At 36.9% G+C, this 23,755-nt stretch overlaps 1 protein-coding gene across 2 annotated transcripts in view; it reads left to right on the top strand.

The window, feature by feature from the left end:
* LOC122022697 (probable phosphoinositide phosphatase SAC9) overlaps positions 1 to 23,755 on the top strand; it is a 106,752-nt gene that overhangs the window by 50,812 nt on the left and 32,185 nt on the right. The window contains exons 8-9 of one of the 2 annotated variants that reach the window (XM_042580766.1): positions 12,386 to 12,841; positions 17,072 to 17,896. In XM_042580766.1, the coding sequence (XP_042436700.1) occupies positions 12,386 to 12,841; positions 17,072 to 17,896 (1,281 nt within the window). The remainder of the gene's footprint in view (positions 1 to 12,385; positions 12,842 to 17,071; positions 17,897 to 23,755) is intronic. The other variant, XM_042580765.1, reaches the window with a different exon arrangement.

Here is a 23,755-nt window from a genome sequence, read left to right as displayed (position 1 = left end):
GAGAGAAAGCGTGTCTTGAAGTTCTTAAGTGGGCTCGATAAGTCGCTTGACGAAGTGCGGGGTAGAATTCTCAGCACCAAGCCGCTACCTAGCCTTAGGGAAGCATTTGTAGAAGTGCACCGAAAGGAGAGTCTCAAGCAAATAATGATGGGGCAATCCTACATCTCAGAGGTCCCAAATTTAGGCAAGGACTCCTCTACTAGTTCCAATGCATTAGTAGCTTGAAGTTAGTCTACAAACAGCAACGCTAGTGAGCCTCGATATGCATGTGATAGTCGACCATGGAAGAACATTCCTTGGTGAGATCACTGCCGAAAGCCAGACCATCTCAAAGAACAATGCTTACAACTCCATGGAAAGCCATTCGATTGGAAGCCTCCTAGTCGAGAGGCTCATTATGCATCTGTTGAAAATTCAAAATATGTGAGTTCTCCTTTCTCCAAAGAGAAGTTGGATATGCTCCAAAAGTTATTTCGCAATTTGTTTAAGAGTTCAAATTTCAACTCGTCAACGAGCAATCCTATGACAATGCACACAAGCAAGTCCTCCCCTTGGATCATTTTATTCTCAACATTTACATTATGTTACAGACATCTAATGGTGCGCATAGCAAATGATACCTGTATTAAACTGGTCGGAATGGGAACAGTTAAAATTTCTAACAATGTCAATCTCAATTCTGTGCTTTATGTGCTTGGACTTGCTTGTAATCTTGTGTCAGTTGGTAGGCTCAACTGAGACCTTAACGGTGAAACTAAGTTCTTTTGTGATTGTTGTGTTTTTCAAGACTTGAGCACTGGAAAGATGATTGATAGTGCTAAACTCGTGCATGACTTTACCTTTTTGAAACCTCTTCTACATCTAGTAGTCTGTTGAGTTCAACTGTCAGTCAATCCATAGTTTTAGGACATCTAAATTTCATGTACAAACATCTTTTCCCTTCATTAGTTATCCAAATTTTATTTCTTTGAATAGATTTTTTCTTCAGTATGTTAAAAATAAAACTCACCCCTTCAATATCAACCAATACGACCTTTTTCTCTAATTCATGGGGGCATTTAGGGACCATTCAAAAATCCAAGTCTTATTGGCTCTAGATGGTTCTTACTTTTCGTTGATGATCACACAAGGTTGTGTTGGACTTTTCTTATGAAAGAAAATTCTGAGAACACACAAATCTTTCAGAATTTTCATGTCATGATCAAGATCGAGTTCTAAGCTGACATAGAGATTCTCAAAACATATAATGGCAAAGACTTCTTTAATTCTAGCCTTAGCCCTTATCTCCAATCCAATGGCATAGTCCAACAAAGTTCATATGTTGATACACCCCAACAAAATGTTGTAGTTGAAAAAAAAAATCGTCATATACTTAAGGTAGCCTGCTCCGGGGGGGAGGTTCTTAAGTTCAACACTCCATTTTAGGTTCTACAAAACTTGTATCTTGCACTCAGACTTGTCTCCAACATCCCTCTCAAACTCTTTGGATATATTACATTTGTTCACATCCACTCTCAATATCGGAGAAAGTTTGATACACGCATACTTAAGTGCATTTTCTTGGGATATTCAACGAACAAAAAGAGTTATGATTGCTTCTCTCCTGTCACCCAACATATTGGGAGGAACAAAATTGATTACAATATTGGGATTGGGAGTCCCGTAATTAAGTTCTTCCCAATCTTACCATCATCATTACTCAACCCTCCATCAACTCCTTTCTCTCCATCATCATCACAATCACATGTGCCACCTATCTCAAATCCACAAAAAAAAACACGCCACCTTCCCATGACATAGTGAGAGTCTATGTAAGGAGAAAACATCTTGTGTCTTTACACGAAACTAAGTCGTTTCATGAGTCAACTCGAGGCCAAGTTGAACCTGAAAAGTAGCGGTGATCTATAGAACCACTTCCACGGATAAATCCCACATTGGACCAGCCTATTGCATACATAAAAGGTACTAGATCTTGTACTCTTCATTCGATGCACAACTATGTCTGCTATTCACGTTTATCTCTACCAAGCATTTGTGACATCACTTGACAAAATCAGTATTCCTAGTTCTGTGTATGAAGCTCTAAAAGTTCTTGAATGACGCAAGACAATCCTAGAAGAATACATAGCCCTGGAAAAGAATGGGGCTTAGACACTATCTAGGCTACTTCAAGGAAAAAGAACTGTAGGGTGTAAGTGGATTTTTTCAGTCAAGTAGAACTCACATGGAAGCATAAATAGATATAAGGCTTGACTGGTGGCAAAAAGTTACACCTAGTCTTATGGATTGACTATTAGGATACCTTTGCACTGGTTGCAAAACTCAATACCATCTAGGTATTATTGTCTATTGCTACTAACTTGGATTGACCCTTGATTCAGCTAGATCTGAAGAACCCCTTTTTAAACGGAGATCTTGTGGAAGAATTTTACATGGATGTCCCTACATGATTTGAGACAGATAGTACAAAAGGAAAAGTCTGCAAACTAAGGAGTGCTTTGTATGAGCTCAAACAATCACTAGAGCTTGGTTTGATAGATTTCCTAAAGTCCTTAAAAGAGATGGCTACTCTCTGTCTCAAGCTAATCACATGCTATTTGTGAAATATTTTCCATGGGCGAAAATCTAGTACTAACTATATATGTTGATGATATGATCCTCACATGAGACTATGAACCATCAATCCAAAGGCACAAATCACTCCTATCTAAGGAGATTGAAATCAAGGATATGAGACAACTCAAATACTTCTTGAGAATGGAGGTTGCTAGAAGTCACAAAAAGATCTTTGTGTCTCAAAGCAAGTATGTTCTTGACCTACTATAAAAAACTGGGTTGAGTGGATGTAAGCCAGTTGATATACCTATAGATCCTTATACCAAGTTAAGATCTCAAACGGATGAGAAGGAAGCTGATAAAGGACGATATCAACAATTGGTAGGCAAACTTATCTACCTAACACTCACAATCATCCAGATATAAGTTTTGCTGGGAGCTACATTAGTCAATTTTTAGGAAATCCTTCAGTTGATCACATGGATGTTGTAATTCAAATATTGAGATATCTAAAAGGGACCTAGGAAAATGACTCATGTTTAGAAAGATTGACAAACGAACCTTGCAGGTTTACCTATTGACTGAAGGTTTACTTCGGGATATTGTACGCTCGTTTGGGAAAATTTGGTCACTTGGCATAGTAAAAAGCAAACAGTTGTTGCTCGAAGTAGCGCTTAGGCAGAATTTTGAGCTCTAACATTGTGCATTTGTGAGGGAGTCTGGTTTCAAGGGATTTTAATGGAACCCATGCTAACAACAAGAGATCCAATTCAAATTATGTGCAACAATTAGTCAACCATTGCCATTGCTAATAATCTAGTTCAGCATGACCATACTAAACATTTGAAAATTAATAGACATTTCATTAGCGAGAAGATTAAAAATAAAGACATGCTCCTTCATGTGCCTTCAAAACACCAGGCAGCTGACATTTTGACAAAGGCACTATTCATACCCAACATCACCAAACTAAGCTTGATTCTAGATTTGGAAAGCATTTATCGCTTAGCTTGAGGGAGAGTTGAAATTTAAACTAACAACTTGCTATTTTATCCCTATTTTGTAGGGATTTTTTTTGCTATCTATTTCCTAGATAGATTGTAATTAGCTCATACTTATTACATCTCTAATTTTAAGGAATTTATCTTTGTACATATGAAGGAAATTCTATCAAAAAGACGTAGTATTTTTTTTCTGTCAAATTACAAATAGAAATGGTCAGCTGGGGATGAATAGACAACGTCCCTTAACTACAATCTCGTGCAAGACAAAAACAATTCAACCATTAGTTGTTCAAACATGCTTGTGCATATTTTATTTGTTGGTGTCAAGAATAGGAGTACAAAATGGGAATAAGAAATATGAAACACAACAAGCTAACATAGAAATAATGAGGTTTGAAAAGCTGAATCCTAATCCAGGACCTATAGTACATCCAGTGTTTCATCCTCAAATGTTCTATTATGAACTATTCTTAAGGCAAACCTTATATAATCATACCTTAGAATGTTTTCATATAACAAGAGAGAATGACTTAAGAGAGAATAACAAGAGGTTGAATTGAAGCCTTCAACCATGATTCAAGCCCTTATAAGCATTAAGCAATATAAGCACATGATCTGAGGAGGATAAGAATGTTTTCGTGCAACCTTACAGGATCAAATCTCTCCCATTTTGTTGTTCATCTATAACTAACTAGAAACATCTTCTAATAGACTAATCAGGCCATGTTACCTTTGGAAGCCTACGACTATATCACTAGCCGATTTAATTTACCTTTAGTTCATTGCTCAAGCCACCAATTGACTGATAGTCATATATAGTCAATTGTTATTCACCTAACTCTCTCATTCAGTAGATTCCTTGTTCAACTAACATTTTCTTGCAACTAATTCACATTCAATTATCTAGATCTAGTTAGTGGTTCCTCCTTTACTTGGCTTACCTCTCCATAAGCATAAGACAAGTTTTGGGACCAGGTTAAATCAGTAAACCATGACATGATATCCCTTGTTGAAGGCTTCAAATTAGGCCACTTTATAGTCTATCTCTACCTAAATATACATATTATCAATGATAATACTACCTAAAGACAAAAGCCTAAAGATTATATTTTAGTCATGTGATCTCTCATACTCTCATGCACCTAGGTGTTCGATCACTCAATGCCATATTCTCTAAAGTGTACCTTGTTCAGGCCTTTCATCTATTGGATGCAACAAGCTCCTCGAGCTCGAGCGATGTCGTCTAATCATCCATGCTTGTGACTTGCCTCATTTTGGGCCGCCCTAGCATCCACCTTATGTTAGTCCTCTAGACCATCTCATGCACCAAGCTCCTCGAGCTTGCTCCATGCCATATGATCCTCCTCGCCTATAAGTCCACCTTGTACTAGGCATCTGAGTCATTGGGCACATGATCTCCACCACTATGTTTGCAATCACTCAATGCTCCTTGGCTTTGAGTATTCTCAAAGCTCTTCCAAAGCTTCTACAATCATTTTAGACTTTAGAGCCATTAGCACAAACCAACTTTATCAACCGGCTCCACAAGTTTCATGAGCACTATGTCCTTTCATGACTACTATTCCCTTGCACATTTGATGCACACATCAAAAACACAAAAGTAAAATCTAATTAAATCCTCCACCAAGCATGTCAAAATAATCTGGTCAAATCCAACCACTGAATAGCATCATTCCCTAACATTTTTTTTTGATGTTTGACAATCCGTTTAAGTGAGAGAATAAAACCAATAATAGACAAGACATTTAGAAACTCAAAGCTCCCCTCTATCTAGGATTCCATCCCTAGTTGAGCTATCTTTAGGGTGACACTTATGATTGGGTGGAAAGGGTTACTAACTTAAACTTCAACACTATCTACTGCTTGAAATTGGAGGAAGTGTGAGTACTTATTAGTAGGATCTATAATAGTGGAAGCAGATGCAGGGTGAGTGTGATGACCCTCCTAAGAAGTAGCATTTGACTAGATGAAGGGTGAGTGTGAACTAAATGATCCTCCTAGGAAGTAGCATTTGACTAGATGAAGTTTAATTGACATGGAGAGAATAAAAGACATCCCTAACTTGTCCAAGTTTCCTAAAGTGAGAACACTAGGGCTTGTTTGTTGACCAACACATGTGTCATAACCTCACTCATTGCCGCTTCTACCCTAATGCAATCCTTTATTGATAACCAAACTAACAAAGAAGAGTGGCTTGTCATAAGATCAGAGGATGATAAGGCTATATTAGAATCTCGGTGTCATAATGTTTTCTGAGCGGGGTCAAATGAAAATGCCTCTCAATATCTTATCCTATATGATTCGTTAGAAAATGTCTTTGAAATTAGTTGCAAAAGTTTGAAATTGATCGACATGAGTAGTATCTCTCAATGCTTGGTTGTCATGATTGGAAAAATATTGCTAGAGAAGAAACAACAAAAGATGCTCTTAATGATTGGATCAATGACCTATCAAAAGAATATAAGTAATTAGGCATTAATCTACTACTATGTAGTTTTAGTGGACTCTTTGGCAACTCGAATGGTAAGGTGCTTCAGCTAGCGTAGGTGTTGAATACTTCCGAAGATTCCCTTGAGTGTAGGAATTATGATTGATTTGGGTTTCCTTGATTATTAGGATTGAGATTGATTCCCTTGATTGCAGGGATTGAGATTGATTTTTCTTTTATCTCATTATGTATATAAATACCTACATGTAAACATATTAATATAACATAGAGAGATTTTTCTCTTTTCCACATGGTATCAGAGCGAGGTTGAAAGGTAAACCTTATTTTTTTTCTTGCGCCACCATTCCTTGCACCGCAGCATCGCGTATGCCTCTTCGCACGTATATCGCAACCCCTCTTCAACAATCGCCCGACACTGCCGCCCTCTCCTCTTCGCTAATTGAAGTCGGCGTTTTCTTGCATCTTGAGCATATCGTCCTTCGTCCTCTCCTGCAGTCCGATGATGGAGAGAGGCTCGGGAGATCAGCAATTTGGCGATGGCTGGATTATTCTTCTTGCAGTTCCACCGTCCTCACCTATATTCTTGCATCGCTTGACCCTGTCTTCGTCGTGTGCCCTCTTTCATCGAGCTGATCAATGACTTTCTTTGGCACTCCAAAGCTGGATATTTCAATCTTTACCAATCACATCACTGCACTACTTTCTTCCGAGCAGTTGGATGGTAAGAACTACTCTTCTTGGGCCTCTCACATTGAGCTTTGGCTTGTTGGATAGGGTTATGAAACACATCTCACTCACACCGAAGAGGATGTCCAAGTCGTCGATCGTCTTCTATGAAAAAAGGTTGACACCCAGTTGTGTTGCATTATCCGAGTCACCATCCATCCATCCCATAAGAGATGTCTTCCACACTCACAAAACCTGTAATTCTATTTGGACACAGGCTCAACAACTCTTTACAAACACTTCTCTATCAGGTTTGTGAAGATCTCATGACCACCCTCAGTGCCCATCAAGTTAAGGATTCAATGTCTACCTATTTAGGTTCAGTCTCTAGTCTTCTTTGTGACTTCAATGAACTACTTCCACCTAAGACCACTCCTGTTGCGGAGCTTGAAAATCGGAAGGAATTTTTTATGTCTCTAGTTTTATATGGTTTGTCCATAGATTATTTTCATGTTCGCGATCAAATCCTGAGTAGCCCCCACAGAAGCTACCATAGATAGTACCTGGGCAACTATCCTCCGTGTCCCTGCCAAAGTCTTGACGTTGCCTCCTTCCATTCTTGTTGATTCGTCAGCTTTGGTCTCTCGAAACAACAACACGAGTTTTTTTAGAACCCTTTGAACCCACCTCGTTAGGGTGGCAAAGGACGTCCTTGGTGTGATCGCTGCCACCGACCAGGACACATGATTGATAACTGTTGGAGTCTCCATGGTCGACCTCCTCGCGCTGCTCAGATCGCTCAGAGTTCTATCACATCTTCAGCTTTCGCTACACAATTGCCACCGGATCTGACCCCACCGCTACACACTTGTAATAAATCTCGTTTTTCTTCTCTCTCTACTTTCGGTTATTTATCCTTTGTCACCATGGCCAATGGTTCCCAAACTCAGTCCCAGGGTATTGGTATCGTTCATCCTTCTCCATCTCTTTCTATCCATTATGTTCTTTATGTCTCCGGAGCTCCCTTTAATTTATTGTCCATAAGCCAACTTACTCGGGCCTTTGATTGTATCATCTCTTTTACTAAAACTTCTGTTTCCTTACAGGACCGGAGTACAGGGAGGATGATTGGATTCAGATATGAGTCTCATGACCTATACAGGCTTCAACAACCCTCTCTTGTTGGTTCGGCGACGACATCTCCACTTCTTATTCATGCTCAGTTGGGACATCCAGGTCTGGATAAATTAAAACAATTATGTCCTAGTCTTTCTCACTTAGAGTCTTTGTCTTGTGAGTCGTGTCAATTAGGAAAGCATGTTCACAATTCTTTTTCTCCTCGTATTGTGAGTCAGGCTACGTACCCTTTTGCTTTAGTTCATTCTAATGTTTGGGGTCCGAGTCGATCACGATATTTTGTTACTTTTATAGACGATATTTCTCGTTGTACTTGGTTATATCTGATGAAGCATCATTCAGAATTGTTTCCTATTTTTCAATCTTTTTCCATGAAATCAAAACTCAATTTAGTATTTCTCTTCAAACTTTGCAAAGTGATAATGCACACAAGTATCCATCTACTCAGTTTCGTACCTCCTTGGCATCTCACGGTGTGTTGCATCGCACGTCTTGCCCTCATACCCCTCAACAAAATAAGATTGCAAAACGTAAGAATCGTCATCTCCTCGAGACCACCCGAACTCTTCTTCTACTCTCACGTTCCTCGTCAATTTTGGAGCGATGCTATATTTACTGTGTGTTATCTCATCAATCGCATGCCTTCCTCAACTCTCCAGGGTAAAATACCTCATCATGTAATTTATCCTCATCAGTCTCTTCATCCTTTACCACCTAGGGTCTTTGGTTCTATATGTTTTGCTCATGCTCTTGATCCTGGCATTGACAAACTCTCTCCACGGTCTCATAAGTGTGCCTTCCTTGGATACCCTCGGTCTCAGAAAGGGTATAAGTGTTATTTCCCTACTCTTCAGTACTTTATCTCTGCTGATGTCACGTTCTTTGAGTCGGTTCCCTTTTTTGGGCCTCACGCATCTCCATCTGAGTTCTCTCCTTCTCCAGCTGCACCAGTGATTGTCTTTTATCCTCCAAGGGCATCTCTATCACCTCCAGGCCCATCTCCTCCTTTGCTTCGTCCTGCTTTACCACCACCCATCACTGACATTGCCATAGACACATCTTTGGAGCTGAGTCCTTCGCCTCTTCCTCCGGTCCCGTCTCCTGAGTCTGATATTCCCATTGCACTTCGGAAAGGTATGCGTTTCATTCGGAATCCTTCTCCTTATTATATTTCCTTGAGTTATCGTCTTTCTCCTTCCTACTTTTCTTGTCTTTCTTCCTTGTCATTTGTCTCTCTTCCAAAGACTACAGGTGATGTCTTTGCCCATCCAGGATGGAAACGGGCTATGCTCGATGAAATATGTGCCTTGTAGTGCAGTGGGACTTGGGACCTCGTTCCTCTACCACGTGGGAAGTCAGTTGTTGGTTGTCGATGGGTGTATATGTGAAAGTTGGTCCAGACGACACGATTGACCGACTTAAGGCTCGCCTCATCGCTAAAGGCTATACTCATATCTTCATATTGGATTATGGGGACACTTTTTCTTCTGTTGCCAAGTTGTCTTCTATGCGCCTTTTCCTGTCCATTGCTGCGATTCGACATTGGTCTCTTTATCAATTGGACATCAAAAATGCATTCTTATATGGTAACCTACTCGAGGAGGTCTACATGGAGCAACCTCCATGTTTTGTTGCTCAGGGGAGTCTTCTGATCTTGTATGTCGCCTATGGAAATCTTTATATGGTCTCAAGCAGTCACCCAGGGTATAATTCGGTAGATTTAGTATTGTAATTCAACAGTTTGGTATGACTCGGAGCGAGGCTGACCATTCTATCTTTTATCGTCACTCATTGACTGGTTGCATCTACTTAGTGGTTTATGTTGATGATATCGTCATCACAGGTAGTGATCATAATTTCAGGTAAAATAACATCTTTTCAAACATTTCCAGACAAAGGATCTTGGTAAATTCAAATATTTCTTGGGGATAGAAGGAGCACAGTTTAAAGATGAGATCATCATATCCCAAAGGAAGTATGCAATGAATATTCTGGAAGAAACAGGAATGTTAAACTCAAAGATAGTCAACAACCCTAGGGATCCTAATGCCAAGCTCCTGCCAAATCAAGAGCCTCTTCTAGATCCTAAATGGTACAGACGATTAGTAAGAAAACTAAGCTACCTTTTACTCGTTCGGATATCTCGTTTGCGATAAGTGTAGTAAGTCAGTTTCTCAACTCTCCATACAAGGAACATTGGGATGTTATGACTTGCATTATTCGATATATGAGAGGCGCACTAGGAAATGGTCTTTTGTATGAAGACAAAGGACATTCTCGAGTTGTAGGATATTCTGATGTAGATTGGGCAGGATCTCCCACTTATAGAAGATCCACTTCTATATTTTGTATATTTGTCGAAGATAACCTTGTTTCTTGAAAAAGCAAAAAGCATAATATTATGACAAGATCTAGTGCAGAGGCAGAACATTGAACACCATAGCCAGTCAAGAGCTTACATGGCTGAAACAGTTGCTTCAGGAACTAAGGTTTGAAAAGGTTACACAAGTATCACTTATATGTGACAACTAGGCCGCCATACATATCGCCTCGAACCCAGTTTTTCATGAGAGGACAAAGCATATTGAAGTTGACTTTTACTTTGTTAGAGAGAAAGTCATATCTGGAAAAATATCTACTAGCTTTGTCAATTCACATGATCAACTAGCAGATATATTTACTAAGTTACTGAGAGGTCCCTGAATTGACTACATATGTAACAAGCTTGGTACATATAATCTTTATTATCCAGCTTGAAGGGGAGTGTTAAATACTTCCGAAGATTCCCTTGATTGTAGGGATTATAATTGATTTGGATTCCCTTGATTATTGGGATTGAGATTGAATCCCTTGACTGTACGGATTGAGATTGATTTTTCATTTCTCTCCTTGTGTATATAAATACCTACATCTAAACATATTAATATAACATAGAGAGATTTTCTCTTTTCCACAGTAGGCTTATAACTAAGGTTGAAAGTCTCGAGCTATGTCGAAGTTTCAGCCATTGATTGATATCGTGGTGTATGGTGCCAATGATGGATTGGAGATTGAAGGAGCAGGAGATGAAGCATAAGAAGACATTATCTATGTAAGTGATATGAGTTTCGATAATTTAGCAGAATGATACGTGTCAACCGTTTCGCTTGACACGCCATGAGATTTAAAACCATGCCTATAATCAAACTTGAATTGTTGCAACTCACAAATCATAACTCTTTCCATTAAGCTTCTCTATTGTAATAGTCATAAAACCAACAATGTGAAGTGGTATGCTTGGGAAACTCAACATTTTCGGATTGAAATAAGATCAACAGAAACGGTGCCTATAAACCAAAATGCAAAAAGAAACAACCATTTTATATGTTTTTTCTTTCTCCCAACAAGTAGAGAATAGAGATAGGAAGAAATAGAAGGCAGTTCCATTGCAAGAAAGATAAAGAGGGACAAGATCATGATGGTGCAGTTTGATCCTTTTTTGAAAGGAGAAACAAAAGAAAAATGAATGAAGAAAACTAAAGGAACTTTCAAAGAAATCAAGCTAGTAGAGAATTACTTTTGAGACAATGAGGATAATGGTGAAGCTTGAGATTTGACATAGTTTGAGCTACTGTCTATGGGCACATGATTCTAGATTGCACATAGGAAGATGCAGATGCTTTGAACAAACACAAAGTGGCAAGAATGAACTTTTCTTGAAGAGACTGCTGGCAATGGGTTCTTGCTTGTAGAAGTGGTCATTCTATGCAAGCAGAGGTGCTCATTGTCTTATGCACACATGTGGGTAGAGTCTGAATGGGGCTGTTGTAACTCCTGCTTCTTGTTATTGGTGTTATAATGTGTTTTAAAATGATGCATTGGGCATGATTGTCATGATGGGGACACAACTCTGGAGATTAAACGATCATGAATGGTGATCGAGCAATGCCAAGGTATTCCATGTGCTCTGATAACATGTTACTGGGAAAATTAGCATTCTTGTTACATAGCTAGTCCCCTCTACCTATGTTTATCATTCATTATTGCAACTTTACAATTTACACATTGAATTGTTTGGTTCCTAACAAGAACAAAAGCTGCTCACATACTGCAAAGTTGGTATACACACTAATCATATTCATTTAGTTTAGTAGGAGAAAAATGCTCAGGTGCCTGGCCCATTCTAAGTTGCATTGAATTATGCAAAGTGTAATGCTATAATTCTCATATGATAAAAGAACTTAGTCTGCTCAAGATTGCCCCTACCAATTATTTTCTCCTCCTTGGTTCAAGTTATGTATGAGTTGTTTGTAAAATGATTTCTGAAATTAACTTATCATCAAATTGGAACTCCATACTAGGTTCATGATTGAAAATAAACAAAAGCTAGGTTTCTGTCTGAAAGGTTCAGTTTCTTGTTAAGCTTCTGCATTGGCTCGGATATACTATGATTATTGGTATTCTGTGTGTTCATCACCATAATTTAATAATTTAATGGCCATATTCTTTTAGTTGCTTGTTACTTTTTTCTTATTTAAACTACATTTTGCAACTGATCCTGAACATGTTACAGATTGAAGTGCTTGGTGTTTCTCTTCCGTGGGCAAGAATGTCTACTGATTGTGGCATCAGTGACCAATATATCAAACTTTCCCAACAAAACTCTGTGCGCAGTAATGATTTCCAAAATGACCTTGACTTAAATGCATCAACAAATCCCTTTTTGGAAAACTCAAACTATCATTCTCTATCATCTAGTGGAGACATTCTTCCAACTCAACAAAGTACAACCGACAATATGATAGATCTTTTAACTGGAGAGCTTATATTATCTCCAGAGCCAGAGAATTCTAATGTGCTTGAGAGTAAGTTCAACAATGTTGACAATCTCCACTTTTTTGGAAATGATGATTCTGGTAATCTTCATCGAACTTCTTCTGCTAGTGGGTTTAAAGATGAAGCTGTTAAAGAGTTGGGCCATGTTCAACACTACAAGGATCTTTCCATAACCCTTCTTAGATCTGGCAAGGTAAGTCTACTAATCTATCCTTCTCCTTTTTTGGCATCCATGGTATTATTAAAGGGCGGAAAGGTATACTGGTTCCAGTTTGTTGCATATTCGTAATCAAGTAAAACTAGTATAATTTTAATTCTTTTCTACTTGTAAAGAAATTAATCTCTCTAATTGGCAAAAAATCAACTTTGTAATCTTGGCTTCATCCTCCTCGATTTGGAAGGTGGTTGGGTTCCTCTCCCTCTCTATATTTAGAAATCTTGCAGACTTCATTTTTATATTTGGAAGTTTATCTGATTTAGAAGTCTCTACCCATCCATTCTCCCAATCTAGAGGACAATCAATTTTCTCCTCAACTTGGAGAAGCAAGTTTTGGGAAATGTTAATCAACGCTGCCTTGTTTTGGAGGGTGATTTCCAATGAAGAAGGAAGCTGATTGATCTCTTTCTCTATATCTTTCTCCCTACTCTCTTTATCTTCCTTTCCTTAAAGTAGCCCCTTCACTCATGTATGGCAGCCATCACTAAAGCTTCATGCAGCTTTGTGTATTTGAATCTGAGATACCTCTTTTGGATTGAATTCTAGTGGCAACTTCATAGGTTGATTGAGAATTTGAAAGTTAGTGTTCTCTCATCTTCCATTAGATTTTTTCTTAAAACCAGTATGTTTTCTTTTAGGGAAACAATGTAGAGGGTGAGAGATGATGGTGTTGTACTTAGTGTTTGTTATCTTTGATGTAGGAACCTCATCCCCTTGTTAGGGAAAGACGTTTAGGAGAGAATCAAATGACCAGGATAGTCAAGGATAAGAGCCTAATCTAAAGAATGGTTGTGAGAGGTGTTGCCTAGAGAAACCCATACTGATTTTCAATTATCATGTGACTATGTTGCCTTGAGAATGTATGTGTTTTCTGAGGGTGATGTGTCGATGTGAGGTGTGATGAGAGCATTGTGTGATTGTACCTACCATGGGGATTATAAAACTAAAAAGAGGACTTTTGGAGAGAAAACCTAAAGAAAGAGAGTGTTGGCAATGCCGTTAGCAACGGGATTTACCCTTTGGTCAAAATCCTCGCGTGAAGACTTTACCTTGGGATTAGTGACTCGTAGAGGCTCTAGTTAGACCATAACTTTAAAGAAACCATTTACTTTTTTGGTTTATTACTTTCATTGTTTCCTGTGTCAATATCATAGATTTTCTGTATGTTCATGGCAACACTTACTTTGTTTATTTTCATAGTTGGAGTATTTCTTATATTGACGTTGCATGCTTAACATTGATTATTTTGTCTTGATGATGATGCATGTATAGATATTGCCATTATTACTTGTGTAAAACTAACATGACCTATGTGCACATTTACCCTAACATGAAGAATCTATAGTACATTTTTCATATTTAGTGCATGAGAAAAGTTAAGTATGATGAGGGGTTGTATATATCGTGTACTCATCTAAGAGGCTTTTAGATGATGATTAGAATACACAATGTGTATTGACGTTGGGGTGCTTGATATGTAGTGTCATTGATGTCTAACTAGATGTTGTGTGACTTCAGGGATAATATAAGATAAAAGATAGCTAAAATGCCTAATTGTGGTTTATATGATTTTAGGATATTAAGGGGTGTGTGAATGTTCAGGCTGTCAATGCTTAATCATAGTATCATGTGAATTCTTGGTTATAGAAGGCTTGTGACAGCTGTGTCACATAGAAAATCTTGCTATCATTTATTCCATTTCCATCTTTGTTTCCTTCCTTCATAGGAAACACTCCCTTGGTGTCATTGAAGCCAAGCTAGGGGATCACATTAGCTTAGTGGCAACCTTACACTGGAGAAACCCTTTTGGGGTTGATATGGGGGTTTCTCCCTTCTTTCTCATAGTGATGAATCACATGCACTGATTATGGTGATATAATTGATGTATCAATGGGATCTTGCATGGTTGAAGTGGCAGATAAACTTGTTCAAAAATAGTGCATTTGCATTTAGCTTTACATATAATTTTTTCTTTCGGTTGATTCATTTCTTTTTTGTGAGGTTTTCGTACAAGTTTTGCTAGCATCTTCTACTTATATTTGCCTCTATATCAACCTAAGGTGGGTGGTAAGGGTGTTGGGTCAGGTTGTTAGGCTGACTACTATATTTGCTTTCTTTGAGACATTGTTGCCAGTGGAATTGAGTTTTTGCACAATTTGGGGGTTTTTTTTTGTCATTTTTTTGTATTTCTTTTTCTGTACTTTCCTTTTGATGATTATGAGACTTGCTGTATTTTATTTGATGCTTTCAGATTTTATACATGGTCAAGTAGTGTTTTAGTTATCTCTTTTCATAATAAATTATTCTTGTCTTGTTTAGTACTTGTGTGTGATGATATGTCAACATGCTACTAGCGTTTTCAAGCATCTCAGTAGTACAATCCTTTGACCAACATGAGGACACATTGATGGAATTATCACTGTCAGAGTAAAAATTCCTAGTCATGGGGTGAGGTTCACTTGGAGTGTGACATCTGTGGAAAACTGGTATAGCAGTTCTTAAGATAAAGTTGTACACTAAGATATATATAGAGGACTGCCTTTATTAATAAAAAAATGTCAACTTATAAGTGTTAAAATGAACAATTAGAAGTCACAACTCCAGAAACTTAGCTTATAAAATAGAATTTCACAATTTCTGAAACTAATCCTCTGATGAGGAGAAAATATAAAAACCTTCATTATTTGATAAGGGATCATAGACAATAATAAGGCTTTTATTTGATTTAGTTTAATTCAAACTAGTTCAAATAGCACAGTTTCAAAGTACTTTGGTGTCACGTATGCGGGATGTGCTATGACACATTGGCATACCGAAGCCAACCATATACCGGGGGTTGCATATGTTATATGAGATGTTCCCTACCGGCTACCACATATTGCCAAAATATTGGAAATAAGTGAACAGCCGGTTCTTTCCTACTGATCGTGGTGCAAGATAAACACCTATTGAAGTATGTATTGATATTTCTACTCAGATCATGATTAAAATCATTTTTCTTTTTCCTATTTCTATATGCCACTCAACCATGGAGATGTTGATTTTATTGAGAAATATATTTTTCTTTTTTTTCAAAATAACTTGTGTGCTTATTTTTCTGAACTTGAGAGTACTCTCAAGTTCAGAAAAAAAGTTTAGGAGAAATGGAATCAAATTACATTCTTGATTTTCTAAAAGTTAACAAAGCAAGACTTCTTCACATATTATATTGTTCGTTTTGTTTCTGGAATAATTGCTACATATTCCAGAATCCAAATGTATGTTATTAATTCCGTAGTTGTTAAAATCAATATTGGGTAGAGTTGGTGAAATCAATTTCTGCAGGAAAAATAAAAATGAAAAACAGATAATAAAATAATGACATATTTATTAGTATAAATTGATAAATAATAACAATAAATTATAACCAATATCAGAATCATATTTTTAGTATACATTACTCAACAAACACTGGTTTTTTAATATATTATATAATAAAAGTGTTATTATTTAATATTATTTTATAGGGTTTAGTTGGGTATTAATTGCATTGAAAGACCCCACATGGCGGGAGTTTCGTGCACCGGGCTGGTTTTTTTTTTTTTTAGGGTTTAGTTGGGTATCTAATTGCATTGAAATTGATTCTTAATTAAAAGAGCAATTATTTTATAATAGTTGTTGATCTAGGGAGAATATTTTGTTTTGCATTGATCTATGATAAATCCTTTCAATCCACAACAACCTCGCACAATTAATAGCGAATGAGAGAAAGATAGATGAGATGTAGAGTCTAACATGTATGATGTGGTTGAATGAGTGATCTGTGAAATTATGGTGAAACTAGAGTTGTAACAAAGCTAAGGAATTCCAGAAGACTATCTTCTTTCTATCCGAGTTCTTTGAGAATAATGCTCGGATTAAAGGAAAGGGTAGATCTGTCATATTTTTCAAAGTCATCTTAATTTTGACTAACTCTAATTTGATTTCGTCCATTGTCACTTTCAATTTGAACAAATTTCAATGGGTTCTATCAATTTCTAATTATATTCTATCTAAGTTCTTGCTAATTTCTTTGAATCGTAGTTTTTTTTTAAAAAAAAAATTATCAATGTCAATTTCTTGGAAGAAAATTGGTAATTGGAAATATTGATCAAAATCCAGTGATTGGTATTGGTAGAGGTCAATTTTCCTAATTATGATTAATGCCAAATTCTATACTATATGCAGGGTAGAAAATTTGACTTCATACAGTCATTGAAGCTTGAAATCGAACGTTTACATTTGAACCTTTCAGCTGCAGAGAGAGACAGAGCTTTATTATCTGTCGGTATTGATCCTTCTGCAATAGATCCAAATCGCTTGCTTGATTATCATGACCTTTTAAGAATATGTAGTTACGCCGATGAAATAGCTTTTCTGGGCCAAATTGCTTTTGAAGATAAAACTATTGCTTCCATTGGGCTTGAAAAAACCGATGATGTTATAGATTTCTGGAATATTAGTAAGATTGGAGAATCATGTCATGGAGCTGCCTGTGAGGTACGTGTTGAACTGCCAACAGCAGGATCTTTTACCAGTGTTTCTTCTAGCAGAACTGCATCTTTCCTTCTTCAGTGTTCTATATGTCAAAGGAAATGTTGTAAAGTTTGTTGTGCTGGGAAGGGAGTAAATATGCTGTTAGATAAAGATTTCAAAGAATTGAAAATCTACAATGATTTATCTAGTCGTAGTGGGTCTAATCATGGTGGACAAACCCATGAAAGTTACAAAAGCGATTCATCATTTGATGATAAAATTATCTGTAGAAAATGCTGTGATGAAGAAATTCTTCAAGCACTATATGTTGACTATATCAGGGTCTTGAATGCCTTGAGGAGAAAAACTAGAACTCATGATGCTGCACGTTGGGCCCTGGGTCAGTTTGTTGGACCAGTAGTTAACGGACAATTTAATTCATGGCAAAGCATAGAAACTGGCAAGAGGCAGTTAAAGGCACTGTTGAATGGAGCAGAGTCCCTTGCTGAATTCCCTTACTCAAGCCTGCTGTATCAGGTAATCTTTGATGGTCTGATTCTTCTATATTTGTCAATTAAGATTTTGATTTGAAAACATAATCTTGGATAAACTTTTCTGTCTTTTACGCCACATCTTGAGAGTTGAGATGGAAAGAATGTCCAAAATAATAGCGTTGATACTCCATCATTATGTCTTGAAAGAAACTGCAAGTAAAATTGTCTTTCTTATCTCAAATTAATCCTATATAGTTACCTAGTAATGGGTTGAGATATTTTGTTCATAACTTCTCTGTTTCTGCTCATTTATTGCACCATAATGATTTTGTTTTTCTTCTTGGGGTAAGAAATTTGAATATGTAGTGTCTACTCACGTTGAATGGGATATTGTTTTCCTTTTCATGAATCCATAAAAGAAAGGTAAATTGCACCGAAAATTGTGTGTTTACCTTGTTTTCACTTTTCACCACATTTCATCTTACATTGTTAGCCTCATAGTAATAATGCCTTGCAGAGAAGTTAGAGCTTTTACATGCTCAAGAAAGTCTACTATCTAGAATAAATGCTTGATTTATCCAGGTTCCAAGCAAAAGTCAAACAGATACTTGTTGGATTCAAGGTAAACTGATTCCTAACATGACAACAAGATTTTCTGCATGCCCTGAGATGGAAAGGCCATGAAATTTTAGGCAAGACATTCACGAGTCTTGCAACTTGCAATTGTATCATTTCCTTAGTTATAGCATAACAAACAACTAAAAGGAAAATGGGTTGGTTCTTTCTGATTCTTTCTCCACTGAGGTGTTTCATGACTGCCCATGATGCTCAAAGGTTTATTATATCTATAAACAAGAAATATAACTTTATAATACAGTATTTAAAAATAGGAAAAGGTGGCCCTTGTTGCTGAAAGACTTTTTGTCAATCCAAACCATATTTGACATCTCTCTGTTTTCCAGTATTTTGTGGGACAAATGTCTTGGCCAAAGACATCCTAGATCTCTCACTTCAACAATCAAATTTTTTCGTTTGAGAAAGAGCAGTCAGGAAAACTTGATCAGCTATATGACCACATGTATATATATCTCTTGGCAATTATATAGAATTTTAGTCTTCAAACCTGTGCTATTATTGAGAATCTTTGTGAACAAACCTATCTTGGATACTCCATCCAGTTGTAACCTGCTCCATAAGCTAGTCTAGGACTTAATTTTATGGATAGTTTTACTTCTGAGCTTTAATCTTTAAAAATATACAAGTTTTGTAAAACATTTATATATTGTTAGTACAATTTAGGCCTTTGCTTTTTTAGGAAAATTAGTTATAAAACCAAACCCTTCAATCCTCTATAAAATGAGCCTTTAAACTCTGATTAAAAGTTAACTTTTTTAATTTAATAAATTTTTCTTCGTCATGAGAGAGACCGCTGACTAAGAACATCCACCATTCACTCTAGGACTCATGGCCTAAGTTCCAACCCTAGAACATATCCATCATCTATCAGTTGTATTTGTCACTCATATAGCTGCTACTTCTGTTGTTAAATTGCTGTAAAGCTCGCTCTCGTTTGCTGAGTTTAGGCATTGAAATCCTGATAAAACTGAGGAAGCCTTGTCGATGCTCAACATACTCTTGGAGATGGGTAGCGAAGTCATGACAGTGTGCTATGAAATTGGCTTTCTAAGCAAGCAAGGTGATCTTGACATCCCTGAGGCGGTGCTCATGTGCTGGTGCTCTGAGTCTCTCCTCATCTCCCTTCTTGATGTCTGGTTTACAGTGCATGACATTGTCATAGGCATTAAGGCGAGCATAAGATAGTGAGTTTCAATGTGGTCAAGATTTTTGTTGAGGATAGATAGCGCCTTGAGTAAGAGAGGATGAAAAGTGCCATAGAGATGTCTATACTCTTGAACCTAAAGAAATTGATGATGACATGTTATTAGGGCATGTGGATTTTCTCATATGAGGTGTGCTCAATGATAAATGGTAGAGCTAAAAACATCTAATCCATTGTTCACATCTAGCTTTTGATGCAATGCATAAAACATCAATAGATGTTGTAATCTAACTCTAGCCTTACTCGTATTACTCTAGTCACTGGGTGCCATCTACAGCAATCTTATAGCTGAAACTTTATATGGCTAAAAGGGTCGTTAGAGGAGAATGCTGTGGCTATTGGAGGATGATCAGAAGGAAAGAAGGTAGCATGAATGGAATTGAGGGTAACTCCTTCAAAAGAATCATCCCTCTCCTTGTAAGACTTGAGAAAACATACAAATTTATGTTTAAAGGCCTATACTAAGAATTGCTAAAGAACATAGGGGAAGATCTCTAGATCCCTTTATGAGACTCAAGTCATGTTTACATTCCTTGTCGACGAATTAGGTTTCATACCTTACTATGAGTCATGAGATTGTAAACTAAAGGGATGTCTTCACCTATGCAGTAATCTAGTTGGTTAGTCTGTTTTTATCCAGTCTACTTGAAGTTGACACTATTCAGCTGGTTTCAGGATTTTAGGAAACAAATATTTCTGTTGAGCTTCAATTGTCTAAACCTTTCAATCAACTACATGAAATCCAACCGATTGGAAACACCCAGTCAGTCAAAATAATACTTAATTATGCTATTGGTTGAGTTTCAATGGTCAATTTCTGACTCCCAACAACAATAGGTAATTGACGATACTAAGAAACATAAGTCCACGTGACAACTTGATTAATGATTACAAGGCTTATGCATAAAAGGCACTTGAAATAGCTCACTCCATACATATTCTGCCCATTACAACATTGCAAAAACAATAAAAGGTTCATATGTGTTGGTGGGATGTCTTTATCAATTCTGCTCCTGGGAACTCTTGTTGCTGCTATCGAAGAACTTTGTAAATCCTTCAATAAATCAGAGAACGAATCCAAGGCGAGGGAACTCTTGCTGCTTCAATCGAGAAACTCTGTAAATCTCTCAATAAATCAAAGAACGGATCCAAGGCACGTACACTTACTCTCCTTAAGAAATTATTTGCTTACACCACGATGATGCACTCGGACTAAGCAAATGTTCCACCAATATATAATGGATTCCTAATAATGTTGTTTCCAAAGTGCATGCTTGAAAACAACCCCGAATACCTTGGATTTATTCATATCTTGATAAATGATTGTTTGTATATTGTTTCTGCAGTATAACAATATCCAAACAACGCTTTGAAAACAGGTAATTTTTTCAAGAAAGGTTTTTGTTGTGAAGAAGATGGATTGTTTGTGCAGAATGGAGTTTTATAGTGTTTGAATCATTCTCTATGATAGTACATGTCTTTTGGATCATAACCATTCATTCAAACATCAAAAGACACCCAAACTGAAAGAGACGCCATAAATTACCATAATGGTTATAATAAGAAGGAACACCATGAATGGACGCAACTGAATTGACGCAACTATTCTAGTTCCTTTCCATCTTTTCCATTCTAGTTCCTTCCCATTTTTATGGAAATCACTAACAATATGTTCAAATCTTTGACAATTCTTCACGCTCGACATCTTGACACCTTAAATGGTGTAGCTCCGCATGATTTCGTTCAACTCCAAGTCTAAATTGAATTGTGTTATATTATCACGTGCACAATAAGAGCTACAAATTACCTTACCTTAAAATCTAACTTGTTAAATCACATTTTCTAACTTAAAGGTGTTGATCAAACATTAAAGCACTGTGATTATCACACAAATAACACCAACTATAGAGAGTGAAATAGATAATGATCTTTTTTTTTTGGCAAATACAAAAACATTAGTAATTTTTGCCCTTGTGTTGAGTATAAAATGATAATACTATGTATCAGTTTTAACAGAGAATAACACAATGCTAAACAACTAGATTTTATGTTATGAGGTTAATGTGGTGTAATGAGGTTAATGTTGTTTGGAACACAAAGTTTGTACATCCATGGCCCTGCTTTGATGCAACAACCCAAAGAAAAAACCACTATAACACTCCTTGACATGAGAAAATAGAGCAAGCCTCTACAAGTTCTCGTGAGGATGTGACCTCAAGTCAATGATCTAGAGCAACATCTCGAACTCGCTCAATGCAAGCAAGCACAATATTTATCACAAAGATGTATGAGAAATAAGTATAGAAAAATCAGCAATTAATCAACTCACTCTAAAGAATAAGGATCATTTTAGGAATGAAACTAGATTTACCAAATGAGAGCTTTGTGGATTAAAAACAAATCAGAAACCTTTTTCGACCAACCTTTAATGATGGAAGTGTAACAAAATCAAATAGATTTGTGGTCCCCTTAAACTTTAGTCACACAAATAGTTGAGTCACTAAATCTTCAATACTAAAGATATTCCGACGTTTAATTTGGTCAATGATAGATTTTGGTAGATCAAACATTGTACCACTAAAAGACAATGTTGGAAGTGTAACAAAATCAAATAGATTTGTGGTCCCCTTAAACCTTAGTCACACAAATAGTTGAGTCACTAAATCTTTAATACTAAGGATCCTATTTTGATGCTTAAATGTGGTCAATGATAGATTTTGGTAGATCAAACATTGCACCACTAGAAGACAAGGCATTTTTTAACTTTGGTTGACCAACTAAAAGTCATGGGTTGCCCAAACAACTTGGAACTCCCAAAAGAACATCTTTGCGACTTCTAAATAAATCCAGAACACTTTAAAGCTAACTTGTCAAGTCCCAAATGACGACATAGAACTTCCTAACAAACATTTTACAAGATAATATCAAAACTTGAACTCAATATTCAACATCTTAAATATAACTCAATAGTAAACATTTAAAGCAATCAAATATAAATTAAAATATTTTATATTTAAAAAGTGATAGCACAACACAATACGGTATCAAAACTATATCGTCCGGCTATAAATTGAGACTCCGGCACGACTTCAAATTTTAAACCTTAGACTCGAGCTAGTTCTAAGGCTGAGTTCGTGCCCAAGACCACTTCCCTTGTTCCCCAAGGTATATGTTCACACAAACTCTCATATAATTTTTACCTCGGTACTAAGAGACTTTCAAGCCTTTAGAACTTCTTTGTGCCAAAAAGCTCCCCACCTTTGAGATTTTCTCATCGTGCCTAGCAATCCCCGTCAAGCCGTAGGGGCTTCTTGCCTTGCTTATCATCTGATTGACCTCAACCTGTTGGCACTTCCTTGCGTTGTCTAACATTTGGTTGACCTCAACTTGCTTGATTTCCTTCATTCCAAGTGTCCACTTGGACTTTTATGTGCCAAGTACCTACTTGGATTTCCATCATATGTCAAGGAAGATATCTCATTGTCTTGAGTGTTATTGTGTGTCCCTCAATCAAGTAAACCAGATTGTCCCCAGATAAAAAATTCCTTTCGTCTCTAAATTGACCAAAACAACTTTAAATTGCTCCCCAAGCATACCTGATGAGTTTCATTCAAACCCAATTCAACTTCAACTTGATTCCTGAAATCTAATTTGTTGATTTTGGGTCAACTCAACTAGTTGTCAAAAATTTAAGAACATGAAAATTTAAGTTTAATAAAAAAAAATCAGTATGCAACAACATGACTCCCTGATCGGTCTTTGCTTAAGCTAGTGTGTCTAAATCTAGTCCCTTTTCATAGTTTTTCTGACGCAAACTGGCATAGTCATATGTAATAGTTGTTTGAGACTCAAATGATATAATGTAGATCTCTCTTCTGTGTTTGCCTTGGAAAGATACATCTTCTATTGTTTCTTCATGTAGTCCACTGTGGTATTTACCTCTACTTATAAATTGCCGACTTTCCAGTGCAATTAGTAAATCATGTTTGGTAAGCTTGAAAGAGAAATATTGTTCGTCTTTTCAGTCTGCTGCGTTGTTTTTCCACAAGACTAACACAGCCA

The sequence above is a fragment of the Zingiber officinale genome, chromosome 9B, assembly GCF_018446385.1.
Source record: "Zingiber officinale cultivar Zhangliang chromosome 9B, Zo_v1.1, whole genome shotgun sequence".
Taxonomy (NCBI): domain Eukaryota; kingdom Viridiplantae; phylum Streptophyta; class Magnoliopsida; order Zingiberales; family Zingiberaceae; genus Zingiber; species Zingiber officinale.
Note: the sequence above shows the minus strand (reverse complement) of the source record. Positions and strands in the feature narration are given on the sequence as shown.